General features: G+C 40.3%; 2 protein-coding genes across 11 annotated transcripts in view; both read left to right on the top strand.

Moving 5' to 3' along the window:
- ACSL1 (acyl-CoA synthetase long chain family member 1) overlaps positions 1–11051 on the top strand; it is a 46417-nt gene extending 35366 nt beyond the window's left edge. For both annotated transcript variants that reach the window (XM_075091244.1, XM_075091243.1), the window contains 9 exons: positions 1364–1498; positions 2419–2514; positions 3506–3578; positions 4270–4358; positions 7609–7725; positions 8295–8438; positions 8945–9046; positions 9126–9197; positions 9396–11051. In XM_075091244.1, the coding sequence (XP_074947345.1) occupies positions 1364–1498; positions 2419–2514; positions 3506–3578; positions 4270–4358; positions 7609–7725; positions 8295–8438; positions 8945–9046; positions 9126–9197; positions 9396–9536 (969 nt within the window). In that variant the 3' untranslated portion in view covers positions 9537–11051. The remainder of the gene's footprint in view (positions 1–1363; positions 1499–2418; positions 2515–3505; positions 3579–4269; positions 4359–7608; positions 7726–8294; positions 8439–8944; positions 9047–9125; positions 9198–9395) is intronic.
- A 3923-nt stretch (positions 11052–14974) lies between these two features.
- Positions 14975–19725, top strand: part of CENPU (centromere protein U) — a 12080-nt gene continuing 7329 nt past the window's right edge. For 2 of the 9 annotated variants that reach the window (XM_075091234.1, XM_075091230.1), the window contains exons 1-5: positions 14975–15060; positions 15427–15571; positions 16579–16696; positions 18133–18238; positions 19100–19190. In XM_075091234.1, coding sequence (XP_074947335.1) covers positions 15521–15571; positions 16579–16696; positions 18133–18238; positions 19100–19190 — 366 coding nt within the window. In that variant the 5' untranslated portion in view covers positions 14975–15060; positions 15427–15520. Of the gene's footprint in view, positions 15061–15096; positions 15353–15426; positions 15572–16578; positions 16697–18132; positions 18239–19099; positions 19191–19725 lie in introns of those variants that run through there. The other 7 variants (XM_075091237.1, XM_075091233.1, XM_075091232.1 and 4 more) reach the window with 6 other exon arrangements.

Genomic DNA, 19725 nt, shown 5'->3' with positions numbered 1-19725 from the left:
GAAAAGCCTGACTAGGAACTTGGTTCTCTCTAGCTTGATTAATGACTTACTGTTTCGCTCTGAGCAAGTTATTTAAGTCAATCTACAACACGAACATGAGGCTTAGTGTCCGAATGTCATGCTTTTAGCATCTGACTCATGGACTGGAATTTGCAAACCAAGATCAGGTGTTGGCCTATGTTTGCATGGACACATACAAGTTTCCTATGCAGCAGCCAGCATGTACGAGCAGGGAGAACTATAAACCAGTTAGTCTGGAGTGCTGGGGAGAGAGGGCATGTCAGCAGCCCCAGTCTCTCCCATGCTTGCAGCTTGTCTGCTCAGGGTCATCTGAGATGGGAATTCAGAAGTAGACTCTTGAACTTAAGATTTTGAAATCATCCTTTTGCATGTGGGTGACTGACTCGTCTTAGGATACAGCCAGAGGATTTGAAGGATACAACAAGAAATGACAGACCTGTCTATGGTCTCTTAGCTAGGACACTGCTTTAATCATGAGACTGGAGAAACAGCAAGTAACACAAGGTTCTGTTTGGCCCCATGAACAAATAGTGCAACTCTGATATATTTGGAGGGAAGGGAATTCTAAGTCCTGCCTGCAGTGCTTAAAACTTAGCCCCTCATTCTGCTTATGCATTCTGTACTGGAATTTGAGAAACACAGCCAAAGCTTGGGACTCTCTTATTTTATGACATCACCTTGCTCGTTGATTCAGGTGCCCTGAGGATTACAACTTCTATGGCACCGTTTCAACCTCACTCAGCCTTGTTGTAACCTAGCATGTGAAGCTAAGTGGGAAATTGGATGGGCCTAATGCTGAAGAGCTGCTGGGTTTGCCTCTTTCCAACTGCTGTTAAGTCTGCTCTGACTTGCTGAGAACAACCAGAAGGAGCTTTTGAAAAGTGATCTAAAAAGCAAGCTTATGAGTAAGACAGCACTGTCTGGTATTTCTGAGGGGACCTGCATCTTCTCAGAAAACCCTGTGTTACTTTACATATTATGATAGTGTGCTCTTCAGAACATGCTGAGGGTTATTCTTAATTCAGCTTTTGATCAAACTGGAATAGAGAAGTAAAATATCCACTTTCATTCATACATTTTAATGGAGAAACTATAAATTGAAAAGCATCACACAGTTGCATGGGAAATGGTTAAGGGACCACTTTAGTGGATGCCTCCTGAACTGAGGTTAAGAGGCCAAAAGTAAAATCCACAAGTATTTCTTACCAGAATTAAGATGTGGAGCAATAAAGGTTGTTTAATTTATTTGGGCTTTCACTGTTAAGGGTCTCTCTGCACGCTTCTGTAAGAAAGGGAAGGGTAGTCTGTGAGGCTTCTAACCACAGATCACTTTTCTTAATAGATCTTTGGACAGGCAGATACTTCGTTAAAGCGGTGGATGCTGGATTTTGCTTCCAAGAGGAAAGAAGCAGAACTCAGAAGCGGTATTGTTAGAAATAACAGTTTCTGGGATAAAGTTATCTTCCGTAAAATACAGGTATGCCTGAAAGCCTCTAAGTCTTTGTATGGTGGATATTGGAACTTTTAAATTGTTATTTATTTGCTCATTATTAGTTTGAGAACAGAGCTCCAAATGTGCTTACTGTGTTACAGAACAGCAGTTTGACCTGTGTTTTCAATATTGGAAGTGTGAAGCATCACTATATATCTTATGTACTTACTAGTTTATAGGCATCAGTTTGCAGTTGCTGGATTTCATGTGAATGGTTATAATCTGGTATGGCTTTCATCACTGATTAAAGACTACCTGGCTACTCAGAGTAAAACCCAAAACTGTTTTATTTCCAAATTCACTTTTCAGTTCCCTCTGTTCTAATAATATCAGCTAACTGTATTAGGGAGGTTTCTCTGAAACAGCCTGGTGCTTCTCCTACCACTCTGAAAGCAGACACCGCCCTTCTGAAGGGGGAATGCTAAATGTGACTTAGTGCCACCTGTAGCCCTTCCCGTGTCCTTATTGTTGGTCACTAGTAAGTTATGCCTGCTATTATATCTGGCACTCACTTGCTATGGCCCTAAACTTGGTTGTACAACGTGCCCCTGTGGCTGCTTTTTATAGCATTCAGGATGTATGAGAAGCTGATAGAAGGCAGTTAAAAATAGTCATTGCTGTAAGGCCACGACTTAGGCTCTTTTAGACTTTTGGCTGAGTTTGCATTGCAGTGACACTACAGCATAGTCTTTGGAGATGCTGTATGTTTGATACTGTTTTTTCCAGCCATTAAACAGATTAAAAGCACTGCAAGAAAGACAGATTGCAATAGGGGACTAAACTTTAATCTCTAACACTTGTGGGCAGCACTGTAGGTGAACACTGGCTGAGGGTGGGATGGAAGAAGACTCTGGAAACTTCTCTAAAATGCTTTTGGTGTCCACAGTATCATGTGTCTGTTGTAGGCAAGTTTGGGAGGAAAAGTAAGGCTTATGGTCACAGGAGCAGCCCCTGTATCTGCAAGTGTACTGACCTTCCTGAGAACAGCTCTTGGCTGTCAGGTGAGTTTCCTGGCCTTAATCCTAAGATTTTTAGTGCCTCATTCCAGCTTTGATGTTACAGCATTTTTAGCAGTCTGATTATATGGTTAACTCTTTCTGGCATTCTTCTTGGAGACGACACAAGTGCGTACTCCTTTGCAGAGTTTCTCTGTCCCCTGAGATTTCTGTATTCATCCCAAAGTCTTTATTACAACTGAAGTAACCAGCTGAACTGGCTTAAGGGAAAGATTTTTTTGGGGGCTGCTGTAAGCAATAATTAATGTTCTTGGATTAAGTTTCTGGGACTTACATTGCTTACAGAAGTATTCATAACTACTCTAGAAAAATCTAATCAATGTAATGATATTGTAGTGTTGCTTTGAGACTGGGGAGAATCAGATTGCGCACATTGCACTTATCTTCAGAGCCTCTTCGAAGTACATGCTTTTTGAGGTAAAATCTGAATAACAATGGCACAGGATGGAACAAATGTGTTGAATAAATTTCAAGGATAAAAAGCTCTACAATGTGAGGCTTTTGTGAAGCTCTTCATTGCTACACCAGCACACTACTGCGTTCTGCACAGAAAAGGGAAGCCTGTCTTGTATATAATAATCACAGAGCTGTGATGGGGTATAGGGATTCCATTCCTAGCTGTCTTGGCCAAACCTGTATATGATGTGATGTGAATGAAGTCGTTGCTAGTGCCACTGTTGTTAGTTTTTACCTCTTGCTCCCCCTGTTGCTCTGTTTTGATATATACAGGTGTCACACAGCATGTGAAATTGCGTGAAACTGAGTAAATATTGGAACTGAAGGTGGACTATTAGCACTTAAAATTTGTGTTTTGTGGCAGAACTCTAATATAGCGATATTCTTAGAAATGCTGTGGATTTTGTTAAACTCAAGTTGTTTAACAACTAGAAAAAGAAGCAAAATATTTTCATTTCAATGAAGAAACTGTATGTTGAGAAGTAAGAATTTTAAGTAATCTTTTGGTTTCACATCCTAGTTCTATGAAGGTTATGGACAGACTGAATGCACAGCTGGATGCTCACTGTCGTTGCCTGGCGACTGGACAGCAGGTATGGTGGTTAATGGTCAGCCTGTCTGTTAAAATTCAGGATGCTATAGAGGTCCCTGATCACACTTAGTCTTGACCACACCTATTATGAAGCATAAGATCCTGTTTTTCTTCAAGTGAAATAAAGAAGTTTTGAAGGGATCCCTTGAAGTTTCTACCCCTAAATAGCTAGGCATGTTCAGTAATGCAAATTTTTAATAGGATTTGTCCTTGTAAGCTGAAGTGGATTTAGGAGAGGGGAGGTCATAGTATCAACCCCTGTAATCTTTACAGAATAGGAGTATGCAGTGTATAAACATGGTGCTGGAAATTTAAATGGCATTTTTTGGTGTTGGAACAAATGGGCTGCATTTCAGTTCGGGAGCTAGAATGTAACAGCTGACAGAAAAAATACTGATAATTGAAAGTACAAGTGGGACTTTTGGTACTTAAGTATGTCCATAGAGTAAGGATCCTGATTATAAGAAAAAGCAAGCTTGGGTACATAGTTCAGCTTCTAACATTCTAGGGATATTTGAGAATTCAATGTTTCAGTCCCAGCAAATTTAAGCTATTACTGTATTGGTATTCATGTAGTAAATGATCAGAAATCAGTTTTCCATCTTTTTTTACTTCAGCATGTTACCAGCATATTGTTTTAAGAATCTAACTAAAAGTAGTTCAGGCTATTGAAGTGTTACTGTATTTAATAGGTCATGTAGGAGCACCCATGCCATGCAGTATCATCAAGCTTGTTGATGTACAAGAAATGAATTACTTGGCTTCCAAAGGAGAGGGTGAGGTAAGTAATTCCAAAAGGTCAATACGAGCCTCTTATGAAATCTTGGAAAATGTTCTTTTTTTCTTCCCTGAAATATCAAGTAACTGTCTGATTTTTAGTGAAAGTGCTAAACATGGCCTGCTAACTATAATCAGATGCCTGCCTTGCCTGCATGCAGTGCCAGCTAACAATTCACAGAAGCAAAACAGAAAATAGTGTATTGGAGGTGAGAAAAAGCAACTTACTTTGGGATAACAGATTACTATGTATTTGTGGTTGTATGACCAACATGCCATCTTCCAGTTGTGGGATAGCTGAGAAGCTAGGTATCCTGTACGGCATTTATCCTTCAATAAAATGCTAGCAGAGGGCTTCCTACCCCCACTGCCAAGTGCTAGAGAACAGCTGATGCATGTAACTTGTTACCCAGCTTGTGATGTGTGAGATGAGGTAATTTAAAGTGGCTGGAACACCATTAAAAGAAATAGAGATAAAATGCCATGGAAGCTGCTAATGATTTGTGACAACTGCCTGTGCATTATTCTAAACTCTTTTCTGCGGCCTGCACAAATTGAACATATATGTTTTACGAACTGAACTTTGAGGACTCAACTTCACATGTAATGCTACATGCTGCCTTTGTCAGTATTTTTTTCCAAGTAGAATATATGCAGCTTCAACTTCGTGTAGAGTTTGGACAGATGTCTGTGTAGTGACTTATTTTTTTTCCCCTCAAACCCTGAAAGCAAATTAACTGTGGTGTCTTCCATATGCTTTCAAGAGGCCTTGAGGGCAGCTGGGAGGTGATAAATGGATTAATAAAAAGTAGCTTAAGCAAGTAACTAATTTGTGACTGCATACAATATATAATCTTTATTTGTTTTCGTTGTAATTTGTATGAGACTAGAGATAAATCATTGGGGTTTAATTCCCAGAAATACTTAATGATTTAGTTGGGCTGGGTGGGAAACTGTTTGCATGTGGAGAGCAATGCCAAGACTTTCCTGTCTTGCATAGGACCCCATGTTTTGTCTTCATCAGCAATTTTTGCTTCACTTAAATATACTTTTAAAGTTTGGTCTGCTAGAAGAACCAAGTATAAATTGTCATAATCGGAATCAGTTAGGTTTTTTTTTAAATTTCTAAAAATGTTTTGCTTGTACTTTTAACGTTTGCTGCACTTTGGACTTGAATAAATATGGTAGCCCCATAATATATCAGGTACCCTCTTAGTCTTTCACTCCTAAATCCCTCAGTGTGAACTACTCTGAATTTAACAAATAAGTGTTGTAACTTGTTTCACAGAACTGGAGCCCATAGCTATACCATTGGCTCTCATTATCCTTTGCCTAAAATAGATCTTCCTCATTTCCTGTCTGCTCTTCAGCTGGATTAAACACTCTTAGTCCTCCTTTCTGAGAGTAAGCTTTCAATATTCTCCTTTCTGTCAGCCTTGCTTCTCACTTTTGCCAGTTATCCATATTAGAGAAGAATAAATTTGTGAGTAGAATTATATACACTGATAAGCAGATGAGGTCTTAGTGCCAGTTAGCAGGACACACATAAATGGTTTGTCTCTACTGGGAAAAGCTGTCACCTACTGCCATCTTGTGATGGTAGGAGCCATAAAAAATGAAACATTTTGTCAGTCAACCTTTGACTTGACCGGGACATACAGAGTTTCCTACTCATATCCTTCCAGATAAACCCTGTTTTATAGGCGAAATGGCTTGGTTCTTAAAATATTACCTTTGGTTTGGTCATGAGTTTAGTACTGTGCCTACAAGGTCATCAGAACCCTTGCTAATACTCTGATCTCCCTCCTATTGACAATACCTATTCATTGCATTGTAGTTCACCAGCATGCTTAGATTTTATGCTGAGGTAAGCACTGAAAATACTTTGGATTAGTTTTTCAAGAATTGGTCTCTGAATGACATTACTAATTTCTTGTAGTCTGAGAATTGGTATTAGTGCCTGAATATTCTTTAACCAGTTCCTTGCCCATTTTATAATTCTACGAATCCCCTAGACTAATAGTTGGCCTAGTATTTTATCAGCCTCTCTTGATATTGGTTATCCATTTGGCCTTAACTTAAATCTTGGATTTTCTATCCTATTCTTCTAGATTTGCTTTAGAGTCCTGATACTATTGACCAGACCCTGCTTATTGTCTCCTGTATTCATGCATGCCAAGCCACTCTCAAGCTGGTGCAATAGTTTGAATCCTTTGTTGCTCCCAAGGACACCTGTGTAGAGCTTTCAGGGTTTTTGGACTCCTGATTCTCCAACAACTGTGTGCAGTGGGCATCTTTAAGTTTTGCTTCAATATTTTTTGTCTTGCCTATCTCCTTGTCCTAATTTCTAGGGAGGCATTTTATTGTCCTGCTCATCCTTAAATAACAAGAGTCCTATGTCTTGTGTCCTCACCAAAGAAAACTTAACACAACCTTGGGTGTTACATTGAGAAGAAAATACTTCAATCTGGGATCATCTCTGGATACTCTAGGCTCTACTCCGTGTTCCTGACTAGCTGCTTTACTTTCATGCTTTTACTGACAGATAGTCTACTAATTGTTTTAATTTAGCTTGTAAGGTCTGACCTGATTCTCTGGCAACCTCTTCACCTAGAAACCTTTAGTCTTGTTGGTCGTCTTCTCATACTCATAAGTATGGTTTTTTGATTCTGATAATGCCCATGCATCCAGTTATATCCAGAGAAGTTGTTCTTAGTTTTCTGCTTGGTACATTAATCCAGACAACCATCAATGTAAAGAAATTGCAGGTTTCAGTGACAGAGAAGTCTTCAGTGCTCTAAGCCCTAAGGAATTAACTGGTTTACTTTTGGACAACAACCATGATTGCTTGATATCCATATTTTTCATCACTAGTTCTGGCACAATGCCCTGCTGCTTACCAAAGCTGAAATAAACACTTTGCCAGGTTGAGGGGTAATATTTCTGGATCCAGCAGAATTGCTTCAGATAAATAAAACCAAATTTTCTCTGATAAATTCAGATTACTCAAATAGCAGGTAGGAACACTGCTGCTAGACTGGAAGAGAACAGATGCTTCCAGTTGCTTCTTGCTATACTTTATACCAGTGAAAAATGTTAGGTCTCCAAAAACTATAAGCATAGAGATTTTTGGTACTAATGCATAAACTTCATCTTGTCTCTTCAGTGGGGGTTATTGAGAACCATTAAAGAAAGCATTCATTGTAAATAGTGTGTGTTAACTTCCCTTCACATTAACAAATGGCTATTTTCAGGTGTGTGTGAAAGGGCCAAATGTATTTCGTGGCTATTTGAAAGATCCAGAGAAAACAGCGGAAGCTCTGGACAAGGATGGCTGGCTTCATACAGGAGATATTGGGAAATGGCTACCAGTAAGTTAACTTACAGCTGAAATGTACTTCTGTAGTTATTAGCAGTAACTTAACAAATAAAATAGAGAATATTTGGTATTAAACACAATGACTTAGGTGAAAGACAAGTAATTTTAGGAGGAGGGTAGTAATTTTCTTGTAAATAAATCTGTGTGTCTGCAGGTAAAAAAAAAAAAGTATTAGCAGTACCAATCCTAAGGCTTTCTCTAGCTCAGGTTAGATAGATGAGTGCAGAGCCTGTTTCTGTCTAGCATGAGTTTGACAGTACTCTGGGTCTAGCACTATTTTACTGTTCTACCTGGTCTAACTTAAATGAATAAACTGTCTTGGATCATTCACAGCATTTAAGTTTGTATTAAAGCAGAATTCAAGCCATAGCATTTCTGGTCTGTTGTTGAAAGCTTAACAAAGGTTGCACAATAATATCTGAAGTTGAAATATGTAGAAACAAACTCTTGTTTTATGTTTTAGTTCTGGTACATTGTTATCTAATGTGTCATGCTTAAGCTGTGTACATTGGTTTTTCACTTGAAGTGCCTCTTCTGAGTGGAATTTATTTCTGTCAACAGAACGGTACATTGAAGATCATTGACCGGAAGAAACACATATTTAAACTAGCCCAGGGAGAGTACATAGCACCAGAGAAAATAGAAAATGTGTATCTGAGATGTGAAGCACTTGCTCAGGTGTTTGTCCATGGAGAGAGCTTGCAGGTAAGCATTCTTCGGATAATACTAAAAATGAATGCAAGAGGAGACTGAAGAAAAGTTTTCCTTTCCTCCCTCCTTCCACCCCAAACTTCATGACTGAAATCTTAATTTTTTTACACTAGGTGTTTGGTTCTGAATGCACTTTCAACTCAGCAGTTATGATGTGTTTCTGGATTTAGTTTCACACCAGGTAGCGAAGCTGGATTAATTTAGCTGAGTATTAGTGATTGTACATAAATTGCTAAGTGTGCAGGGAAGATAAAAATAGCCCAAGATGTGCAGGTGTTTGCAGTTGTAAGTTGAAATGTGGGTCTTAACAAGAGTAATTTTTCTAAGTGCAAGCTTCTGAACTGCACTCCTGTGTTCAAGTAGCAAAAAGCTGCTGACCTTACAGCAGTATCAGAACTGATGCCCAGAACCTACCACTGACTAGTAAGAAATGTGTAGGAGCTAAAGTGCTGACTTTAAAAAGAAAAAACAAACCCAAAACTTTACACATTCCTTTTTAGGCCTTTTTAGTAGCTATTGTGGTACCTGATCCTGAGACTTTGCGCAGCTGGGCCAAGAAAAAGGGATTTGAAGGCTCATACGAAGAGCTATGCAAGAACAAGGTGAGCCATACCTAAGTAAATAATTAGCTGTTCTGCATCGACTGTTTTGAAGCTATACCATGTATTCCTGTATCCACAGGACCTCAAAAAACACGTTCTGGAAGACATGGTGAGGATTGGGAAAGAATCAGGTTTGAAGTCATTTGAACAGGTACGGTGCTAATGAGAACAAAACACCTAACTCTTTAAACTTCAATACCAATATAATATGACTGTGCAGAAACTGGTTTTAATTTGCATCTGGAAAATCTGTAAAGTGATGAGCTTTGTTATGATGTCTCGGCAATCTTTTTAATAGCTTTGCCTATTCCGAGGAATGCAGCTTGGCTAGTAACTGTTTATTTTCCAGGTCAAAGACATCGTCATGCACACTGAAATGTTTTCTATTGAAAACGGCCTGCTGACACCAACGCTGAAGGCAAAGAGACCAGAACTGCGAAAATATTTCCAGTCACAGATAGAGGAACTCTATGCTAATGCCAAAATGTAACTGAGAACGGAATGAGGAAAGTGGCACATGTCTGATGTCTACTGTTGGCCTTCGTATCTGTAATTTGACTACAGCAAACATAGGGAAGGAAACTGTGCAATCATTAACTTGTACAAAAATGGGTACTTGCCATAGGAACAATGAAGAAATGGAACACTGCCTTACCGTCAAGTTGTGTTGCATACTGTTTTTATGGTGACCTACAATTTCCAAAAAGAGCCTTAATTATAAATGGTAACTATATATAAGTTATTTAAGACTTCCTTGGCCAAAAATGGGACTCGTTTTCACCAAGGAGCTAAGGTTTTCTTATTGCCAGCATGTTTGCTGTCTGCAGAGTATTTTGCAGTTGTCAATTCCACAAAGGATTTGGCAGGTTTGAAAAATGCCTCTAATTATCTTGCATCCTTGGAAGGATTACTTAATCTGGTACAAAAAAAAAAAAAGAGAAAACAAAACAACCACCAAAAAACCCCCTCTACATTTGTATAGTTGCTATCACATCTTGCATTAGCCCTAATATTAACTGGGGCAAGGCATCTGGGTGGAGTTTTTTCTCCCTTTTTTTATCTGCAGCCGGTTTTGAGATCTACTTTTATAAGGTAGAAGTCAGAACTCCACACAAAGGAGACTGATGAATACAAGTTCCTCAGAGTAAGTCTGCCTATGGTGGTTCTGCACTGAAAGTGCGGATGCAGTTAATTCAGCAAGTGTACATTGCTACACTAACAGAAATCCAGAGTAATGCCAGCCCTGTTAATGAACAGATCCTAACTCTGGCAAGAACACTGGAGACCTAAAAACAAAGTGATTCAGGAGGTTGGGCTATGCTAACAGCCAGGTAAACACTGCACCTGTACTAGCCACTTGTTTCCCTGTAATGAACGTGTATTTAAAATGCATTTTTTAAAATGTGCCAGGTCCTCTATAAGCAGAAGAGCTTCTGACATAACCTCTCAGTTTTCTGTGCTTTATGTATGAGCCACTGAGTATTCTTCACTGAATAGCAAAATAGGTCAGGTAGAATGTTTTTGCCTGATGCTTTGCAGCAATTGGAAGTTTTTGAATATGCCAACAGAACTGTGTGTTGGCACAGGATAGATGTTTGTTCAGGGATAAAAACCTAATTCCCAGATAAATTACAAAATAACTAGTTACCTTTTGTTTGAGAGACAGCAGAAGTAAGCCTTATTACAGCATAAGTCTTTTGCTATCCTTAACAGAGTTGGTTTTGCATTAGCGTTCATTGCTGTTTGTTTGAAACATGGATATATGTAAAATACAAGCACAACAAGGTTTGCACTAAGATTTGTGTGTGATTGTAATGCACTACTCTGTAGCATAATTTCATACGTGTGCAATTAAGGTACACAAATCCAAGTCAACTCTTAGAGCAGTAGTTTGTTACATTGGAATTCAAATGTTTGCTTAGTGTTGGCTATTTCTATGTTTTATAAAACCAAAACAATTTTCAAAACCAATGAAGGAAACCAAAATAAATATTTCTGCATTTCATATCAGTGAAGTGTTTGTTTATCAAGGAAAGATGCTGCTGACTAAGAAGCCGAGGTGTAATTCGGTAACTCTAACAAGCTGTAAAACTCAACTGCTACAAACATTCCCAATAGAGGGTAAATGCTGGTGTTGACACTTTACTTTTGGAAGGCAACTTTCTGCTTTGGTCTGATATTTACGTGTAAGTTTTTGGCCCAAAAATCTGTAAGAAAGGGATGGTGTTGTATGTAACTTGCTCTATCAGTTTTCTTCAACAACAAAATAATCTTTGTCTGCAGTTCGAAGTATTTCTCACAGTTAGGTTGTGTTCTTGCCATCATAAACAACTTCTGAGCAAAATCTGGAGTTTTCTTAAACTCTTATGCTACTTTTGGGTGGTAGTGGTGGTGATGGTTGTCCTTCCTGTGTTGTAATCATTCCTCCCCTTCGTCCGTCCTTATACCATGCATCTTGCTTTAATCAGCAGTATGGCAAGAAATATTTATCAGACCATCGTAGATGGAGCATCACCACCAAGATAAGGCTTAGAGCTGTTTTGATGTTACTGTGAAGTAATAAGCACATTTCTGTCCCTAGTCATGGTAGATTTTTTCCTTCTGAGTAATTTTGTATGTTCCTTTATGCGTTCCTTCCCTGCTAAATGAACTCTAAACAAAATTTTTTGTCACTAAGTCAATACCATATTCAAATGTGCATGTATGCTGCTTGGAAAGGGAGTGAACTGTCACTGCGCCTCTCCTAACGGAGATAGCTAAGCGACGGTTGAGAGCTGGATCTATGGTTTATGTTTGTAACACATCCCATCAAAGAAAGCTTTCCGGAAGAGCAACTTACCACTACAGAAACAAAGCTGCATGCTATGTAGTCTGTACTACTAGTTAACTCTGGCTCACAGACTGCTAAATGGGGCTGGGTGCTGTAGCCAGCAAACTAGAAAAGTATAAAGAGAACACTTGACCTGTTAATCCCAAAGTGATATTTCACTGTGTTAGCTTATTTGGTTGGAAGGGGCGGGGGGCAGCAGCAGATCATCCACAGGTAAGGGTGTTCTTCCAGTGAAGAGGTGTGGCATGAAAAGGGCCCCTCCAACTAGCAAGACTTGTTGTTAATAGGAGGTTTAGTAATTTGTCAAATTGTTGAGTAACTAAATGCCAGATCTGGAATTAAGTTTTCAGTCTGAATCCTACTTTTTTTGGCACACCATTATAGCAAGTACAATTTTAGTATGTTTGAATCAATTTCTTAACTGCTGCAAGATTTTGACCTTGGATGTCAGGTTATTGTTTTAGAAATGATCCTGTTCACTTTTTTTAGATAGGTAAGGAATCTGAGACAAGTAATGTCTGGGCCTGTTTATTAAGTGCCTGTCATGGTTTACCTCCAGCCAGCAACTAAGCCCCACGGGGTCATTCGCTCTCTTCCCCACACTGGGCTGGGGAGAGAATCAGAAAAGCAAAAGTGAGAAAACTCATGGGTTGAGATAAAGACAGTTCAGTAGGGAAAGCAAAAGCTGCACATGGCAGAAAAGCAAAACAAGGCTTTCTTTTATTACTTCTAGGTAAGGTGCCCGGCCATCCCCAGGAAAGCAGGGCTCTATCACACGTAACAGTTACTTGGGAAGACAAACGCCATCACTCCAAACATCTCCCTTTCCTCCTTCCCCCAGTTTTACAGGCTGAGCATGATGTCATATAGTGTGGAATATCCCTCTGGTCAGATCTCTTGGCTGTGCCCCCTCTTAGGTTCTTGTGCACCCAGCAGAGCATGGGAATCGCAGAATCCCAGGTTGGAAGGGACATCAGGGATCATCTAGTCCAACCTTTCTAGGAAGAGCACAGTCTAGACAAGATGGCCCAGCATCCTGTTCAGCCAAATCTTAAAGGTGTCCAATGTGGCAGAGTCAACCACTTCCATTGGAATAATCTCCCCAGGGTTGACTGTTCTCACTGTGAAACTTTCTTCTCATGTCCAATTAGAATCTCCCCAAGAGCAACTTGTGTCCATTCCCCCTGGTCCCCTGCATGTGACTCCGTGTGAAAAGGGAGTCTCCATCTTCTTTGTAGCTGCCCCTTAAGTACTGGTACATGGTGATGAGATCCCCTCGAAGCCTCCTTTTCTCAAGGCTGAACAAACCCAGTTCTCCCAGCCAATCCTCGTATGGCAGGCTTCCCAGGCCTTTGATCACCTTGGTGGCCCTTCTCTGCATCCCTTCCAGCCTGTCCCATCTTTTTTGTATAGCTGGGACCAGAACTGGACACAGTACTCCAGGTGTGGCCTGACAAGCACTGAGTAGAGTGGGATAATGACTTCTTTATCTCTGCTGGTGATGCCCTTTTTTGATGCAACCCAGCATCCTGTTGACCTTCTTGGCTGCAGCAGCACACTGTTCACTTATGTTGAGCTTTCCATCCACCAGGACCCCCAGGTCCCTTTCCACAGAGCTGCTCTCCAGCCAGGTGGATCCCAGGTGCAAGACCTTATACTTGTCCTTGTTGAACTTCATAAGGCTCTTGTTGGCCCACTCCTCCAGCCTATCCAGATCTTCCTGCAGAGCAGCTCTCCCTTCTGGAGTGTTGTCTTCCCCACTCGGTTTGGTGTCATCTGCAAACTTGATCCCGTTATCCAGATCACTTATAAAGATGTTGAATAATGTTGGGCCCAATGTTGATCCCTGGGGGACTCCACTTGTGACAGGTTGCCAGTTTGAAAAAGAGCTATTTACCACCACCCTTTGGGTGCGGCCTGTCAGCCAGTTCCCCATCAACTGCACAGACCACTTGCCTAGGCCATAACGCATCAATTTTTCCAGGAGGTGGCTGTGGAGAAGAATGGAGCCTTGGAGAAGTCCGGGTAGACAATGTCCACCGCCCGCCCCATGTCAACCAGGCAAGTCACTTTGTCATACAAGGCCACCATGTTTGTCAAGCATGATCTGCCCTTAGTGAAGCCATGTTGGCTTTTCTCAATCACATGTTTCATTTAGCTTGTGATGGCCCCCAGGAGGATTCATTCCGAAACTTTCCCAGAGACTGAAGTAAGGCTGATGGGCCTATAGTTACCTGGATCCTCCCTTGAGCCCTTCTTGTAGATAGGGGTAACACTTGCCTTCCTCCAGTCCTCTGGGACATCCCCTGTTCTCCATGACTTCTCGAAGATTATGGAGAGTGGCCTTGCAATGACATCAGCCAGCTCTCTCAACACCCTCGGGTGGATGGCGTCAGGGCCCATTGATTTGTAGGGGCAAAGCTCCTGTAATAATTCATGTACTAACTCTTCCTTCACTGATGGTGGGTCTATGTTTGGATCAACTAGGAATTTCATTCCCAAAGCCTGGGACCCAGCAGTGCTGGTAAAGACAGAGGTGAAGAAAGGGATGAGAAAGCTGAAGCTGAAAAAGTCCTTGACTCTGTGTAAGCGCTGCTCAGCAGTAATGAGAACATCCCTGTTATCAACAGTTTCCAGCACAAATCCAAAACAGCCCCATAGTAGCTGCTGTGAAGAAAATTAACTCTATCCCCGCTGAAACCAGGATACTGGCACCTATACACAGCATCAGTTCACGGTAGGGAGGGAGAAAAGCTGAGGCAGTTTGTAGCATAGTTTGTAAAGGGAAAAGATGTCCCGCAGAGCAAGGGTGAGGTGAATTCTTATGGGACAGTAAATCAGAAGGAGCACATGGCTTAGATATGCTTGGGCACTGAAAAAAAAAATAGTTGCAATGAGGAAATAGCTTTTCTCCTCATTCCACTCCTTAAAATGAGAAAAGGAAAAAAAGAAATAAGCCGTCGCTGGCGCGCAGGTGCCTCGTTAATCCATTTTAAAATGCTCCGTGAGCACCGCCGGAAGGCAAACCCCGCCCGCGCGCTCTCCCCGGCAGCCGTTAGCCGCCAGGGACGGTCCAGCGGGGGTGGAGCCGGTCTGACAGACCCCCTTCCGGCGCCGCCCCGCCCCTCCCCGCTCCTTCCCGCCCGGTTTGAGTGGCGGCGGGAAGGCGGCGGCGCTGCTGGCGGTGGGTCCCCCTCGGGACCGGGGGCCGCCGCTGTCTGGCGGCGGGGCAGGGCAGAGCGGTGGGGTCGCCGCCCGCCGTTTCTGCCCCCTCGGGGACGGACCTCGTCGGGCTCCTGGCGCTCGGCGGGGCGGCGGCGGCGGCCCGGGGCCTCCTGGCGGGACGGAAACGGCAGCTCGGGAGCAGAAGTGGAGGCGTAAATAGCGTTATGTGCGGTGCTGCTTTATCGTTCTAACATTTATGTCTCGTTGCTAACTTGTACGTGCTACGTCAGGCGTTGGGCTCGGCTAATAAAGTGAGTTTTACGGTTTTTAAGGCGAGTTATGCATAATAATTAGAATTAACAAAAGATTTCCCGTTCTCTCCCAGGTATTGAGACAGAGGAAGTAGATTTGTATCGGGCGCAATTTTTCAGTACCTTTATCCTCAGCTGTATGTTTAGCGGTATATACCGAGTAGTGAGATGTCCTCAAAAAAGAAAATTAAGATAAATCATTCCGGAAAGAAATTAAAGGTAAGTTCTGCTAGTTTGAGCAGAATTAAAACATTGAGTGTTTTGTTGTTTTACTGTGCTTTTGTGGCGTCGGCTCTGGAGGTGGACGCGTAGGTGTAACGCGGGGCTCTGCTGGGAACACTGCCGTGCCGTCCCTGCTGGCCGGGGTCTGGGGGGCGCGGGTTTTCCCTTTTTCTGGGTTTTTTTTTTTTTCTTTTAGGACTAGTATATCTTCAGGCAGAATGGGTCATTGACTTTCAAACAGGCAAAAGTTTGAAAACAGTCTTGTAAAATAAAAGAGAACAGCTTGAAGTGTTTATTCGGTACCATGGTAAAACCTGGCGCCCCGTGAGGCGCCGCGAAGTGCCAGCAAAATTAAAAGTTCCGGAAGTTGGTGATTTTTTCTTGTAATTCCCTTTCCGTGCACACGCACGAAGGAGTGAGGAAATTTACTCCCACACTTTGGGTCTGAATGACACGCATACAAATATTTAATAAACTAGTGCTGTTCTCCCCTACCCTTCTGCTTTACGGAAGTGTCTGTGTAATACTGGACTTGCACGTTCCACCTTTTACAAGAAGTTACGCATAGCTTTTCATTTTTTTTTTAAGTGAGAATCATTAAATTGGACAAGGGTGGACGTTCATGTAATACAGAGATGAAAGAAGAAATATTTTAATGTCTGAAAAGAAAAAGGCCGCACATCACAGAAACCAGAGATTAGACTGTTATAAGATTTCTAAGCTTATACACTTAGTTTTATAAAATAAGAGAAAGCTGATGCTACATTATAGTATCAAACAGCAGAATATATCAACTTTATACCATTACTCCTCTTAAGAGGAAAAAAAAAAAAGATAGCCTGAGGAAAAACACATACTTCAAATGCTTTATATTGTAGCTCAGCAGTCAGTATGGTCCAGGTTAAATGTATTTCTAGTCAAACGTTCTTGAAATTCATTGTCATACTTAATCTGTTTTACACCCAAAAAGCTAGACGAACTAGCTATTAATTTCATACATCCAGGAACACAAAGCCAACTCCCATCCTCGCTGCAAAGCGCTTCCGCTTGAGGAACCAGATGTCTCAAGGATATTGAAGGTAGCAGAAGGAAATCAACTTGAGGAGCTTGACGATTCATTTGGTTAGTATTAACTTCAGTGTCGTTCTATGTATGACTTCTGTGAACAAACCATATGGGCAAAATATTGCAGTGCTTATTTAGGAAGAGGTATTGGTTTCTTGCTAGGGGAAAATTATGGGCGGGAGAGACAGAGGTTTTTTTGAGAGTGGTGTTATTTTCTGTTATTTAGGAAGTAACAAGAATAGTGCTGTGATATGTGCAAGTAAAAGTTGATAGAAAAATACCGGCTATTGAAGTTTTATAGTCTGAATGGTAGAATTTCACTCAATATAACATGGCAATTCTGTCAGAGTTTACACTTTAAACAGACGTTTCAATGTTTTAAGTTACTCTATTAAATTACACAAATTACGAAGTGAAATTTTTTGCTATTATAAGAGTATGCATGGCAGCAAACTTAGATGTTCACAGGGATGTTGTACTACTTAAAAATAATGTCAAAAACACTATTTTTGGTGAAGTATTAAAGCCACTTTTATGCTCCTATGGGGCGTGTGCAATGAGGCCTCAGTATACTGGAAGAGAATCAGTTTAGGTGGAGTATGTGTCCCTGTGTGATGTTCTTTGTTATTAAATACATATAGCTCTTATGTCAATATTGCTAAGAAAAGTCTTTGAAAACATGTAATCAGAAGTTGTAGGGAAAATGCTAAGAGCTGTTTCTCAGCTGTAGTATTTATTACTCTAAGGAATTAATGGAAATAATACATGTAGCTACTAGAAACAGCATTGAAAATGAGCTATAAAGAACAATATAGCAAAAGGGTTGTCACAAAGGAAAGTCCACAAAATGAAAAGCTCTTCTTTTCCTCACTTCTGTGGTATGTGTTAAAAACTATGTAAAGGATACCCACTAACACTAAATTTTTGTGGCAATGCGCTTGAGAAAAGAAATATATACTATGGAAGGCAGGCTAAAACTATAAGGTTCTCAGAGTTTTAATCTATTCTGGTGGCTACCTTCAAGGATTCTACATTTACAAACTTCCTGTAGCAGCTGTAACTGTCTTCTTTTAGCATCCAATAAAGCAGGTAAAAATCCATGTTGAAAAAAGAAAAAGGTAAAATTTAGGAAGCAGTTGTTTAAACATAAAGCAGATTGATGTATGCCATACAAAGAGAAACTTTAAATAAACAGTACAAAAGGTTTTGCTTGCTATATGCCATATGTATGTGCTGAGCTTTCACGTACTTTTGGTTTCATTTTGTAAAGAAATAGCAGGTGGATGAGTATAGAAACTATGAAGCTTTTCACCATATATGTTTTTCCTAATCCTTAAATAATTCTTTTAAAAGACTTCCTTTGTATTAATTAGTATGCAAACAACAAAAATTCTAACTAAGTGCTGAATGGCAGGCAGTGCTAGCGTGTCTCTGCTCTTTGCCTGAACAGGTGGGAGCAACTTTTCATACCGCTTGTTTTCCATTCTTTACAGATCACCCTTTGCACAGTACTGCTGTGGATGCTTACGGAGAGGAACATTCACAAAACGAGTCGATTAGTCACATTTCAGCTCCACGAAGGAGAAATAAAGAAAGAAGGTCTGGTGAAAAATAAAATTGCCAGCATTTAATTTAACCTTTAGATTTTTAGGTTAAACGGGGAAAAAAAGTTCTGTTTGTCAGGTTTAAAAAGATGCTTTAATTTAAAATTTCCCAGATAAGAAAACAAAAGAATAAGTAAGACTGGCGCACGTAGAAAAGAAATGGGAGAAGAAATTAGCGTTTGCTTTTTGCAAGCAGTACATTGATTTAAGTACTTACTGTATTCTTTTCTTTCTTCAAATGAAAAGATTTTAAAGTGTCTCTGTGAGATATTAATTAGTCCTCTAAATACTGATGTCTTTAAAGTTAAAAAGTCAAAAAAATGAAGAATAGGTAAAAGCCACTTAAACTATATGTAACAAAGAAAATAAATTTAAAAAATCTTTTAATACAAGTTTTAGTATGTCTCTCATTTAGTAAATAAAATTTGGTTTAAATCTGAAATAGTTCTTACCTGAAAGAAATAGCAAGACAATAATAGAGCTTGTATGAGAGTGTGTTTCTTTGGTTTTTGATTTCTAACCCCACCCCACCACCAAGAAAGCCGTCTCCTTTCCTGCTAAAATATCCTCAGTAATAATTTTGTTTCTGTTTCAAAGTTTCTCCTCAAAACAACATGGCTGTCCCAGAGGTCAGTTAGTAATGGATTTCTAACTGTTGTAAGGATTGCTGGTGAGGGATAAAGACTCTATTCCCTTTATATACCATTTGCAACTTTTAATGTAGCTGGTTCAGGAGACACAAACCGAACGACACAGCAATACAAAATGTTCCCCAGGACCTAAGATTTTGTTGTTTACATGGTTGAAGATCATTCTTTCTCAGTGTATATACACGTTGGTATTTTTCTTTTCCCAGTAAAAAAACCCATCACTTGGAAGCGTCTGATAGTGATGTTCAGAAATCCAGCACAGCTGATCCTGAAGATGAATCCCTTAAGGAGACTGTGGTACAGAGAAAGTTGCATGAGTATATCAATCAATTTAAGTTGAACTTACGTTTCGCCATGCCTGTATTAGAGAGGCGGGGAGAGCAAGACCTTTCATTTGTTTCTTAGTACTTCCTTAGTACTTAAGTGTGTCCCAAATAATTAACCCTCAAAGTTCTCCTGTGGGATGGCCAAGTGAAATATGTAAAGCTACAGTTGTCTTGTCAATGGGGAATATAATAGCCAGGTACTCCTGTGTAACATAGCCTGTTCTCTTGTGATTTGGGAATATGTTCTTTTCTTTCAAATATCTCTGGAATGTCTGTTCTTAAAGAATGGCATCCTTCATGGCATATAAATCCCTCATACTTGCTTAGTGTTAAAGTAGGAACATATTTATGAATGAATTGAATTTTTCAATGATAAAATTAATTTTGAATATATATTAGAATTAGACAAAAACCACTTGGTTTTGAGTGAGTGTTTTTCCACACTTAGACTGCAATTAGTGTAGAATGCTTTTGGCCCACTTAGCTTCCAGGCGTACGGAGGAAGA

Source organism: Phalacrocorax aristotelis, chromosome 4 (assembly GCF_949628215.1).
Source record: "Phalacrocorax aristotelis chromosome 4, bGulAri2.1, whole genome shotgun sequence".
NCBI classification, from domain to species: domain Eukaryota; kingdom Metazoa; phylum Chordata; class Aves; order Suliformes; family Phalacrocoracidae; genus Phalacrocorax; species Phalacrocorax aristotelis.
This window is presented reverse-complemented; position numbering and strand designations above follow the sequence as displayed.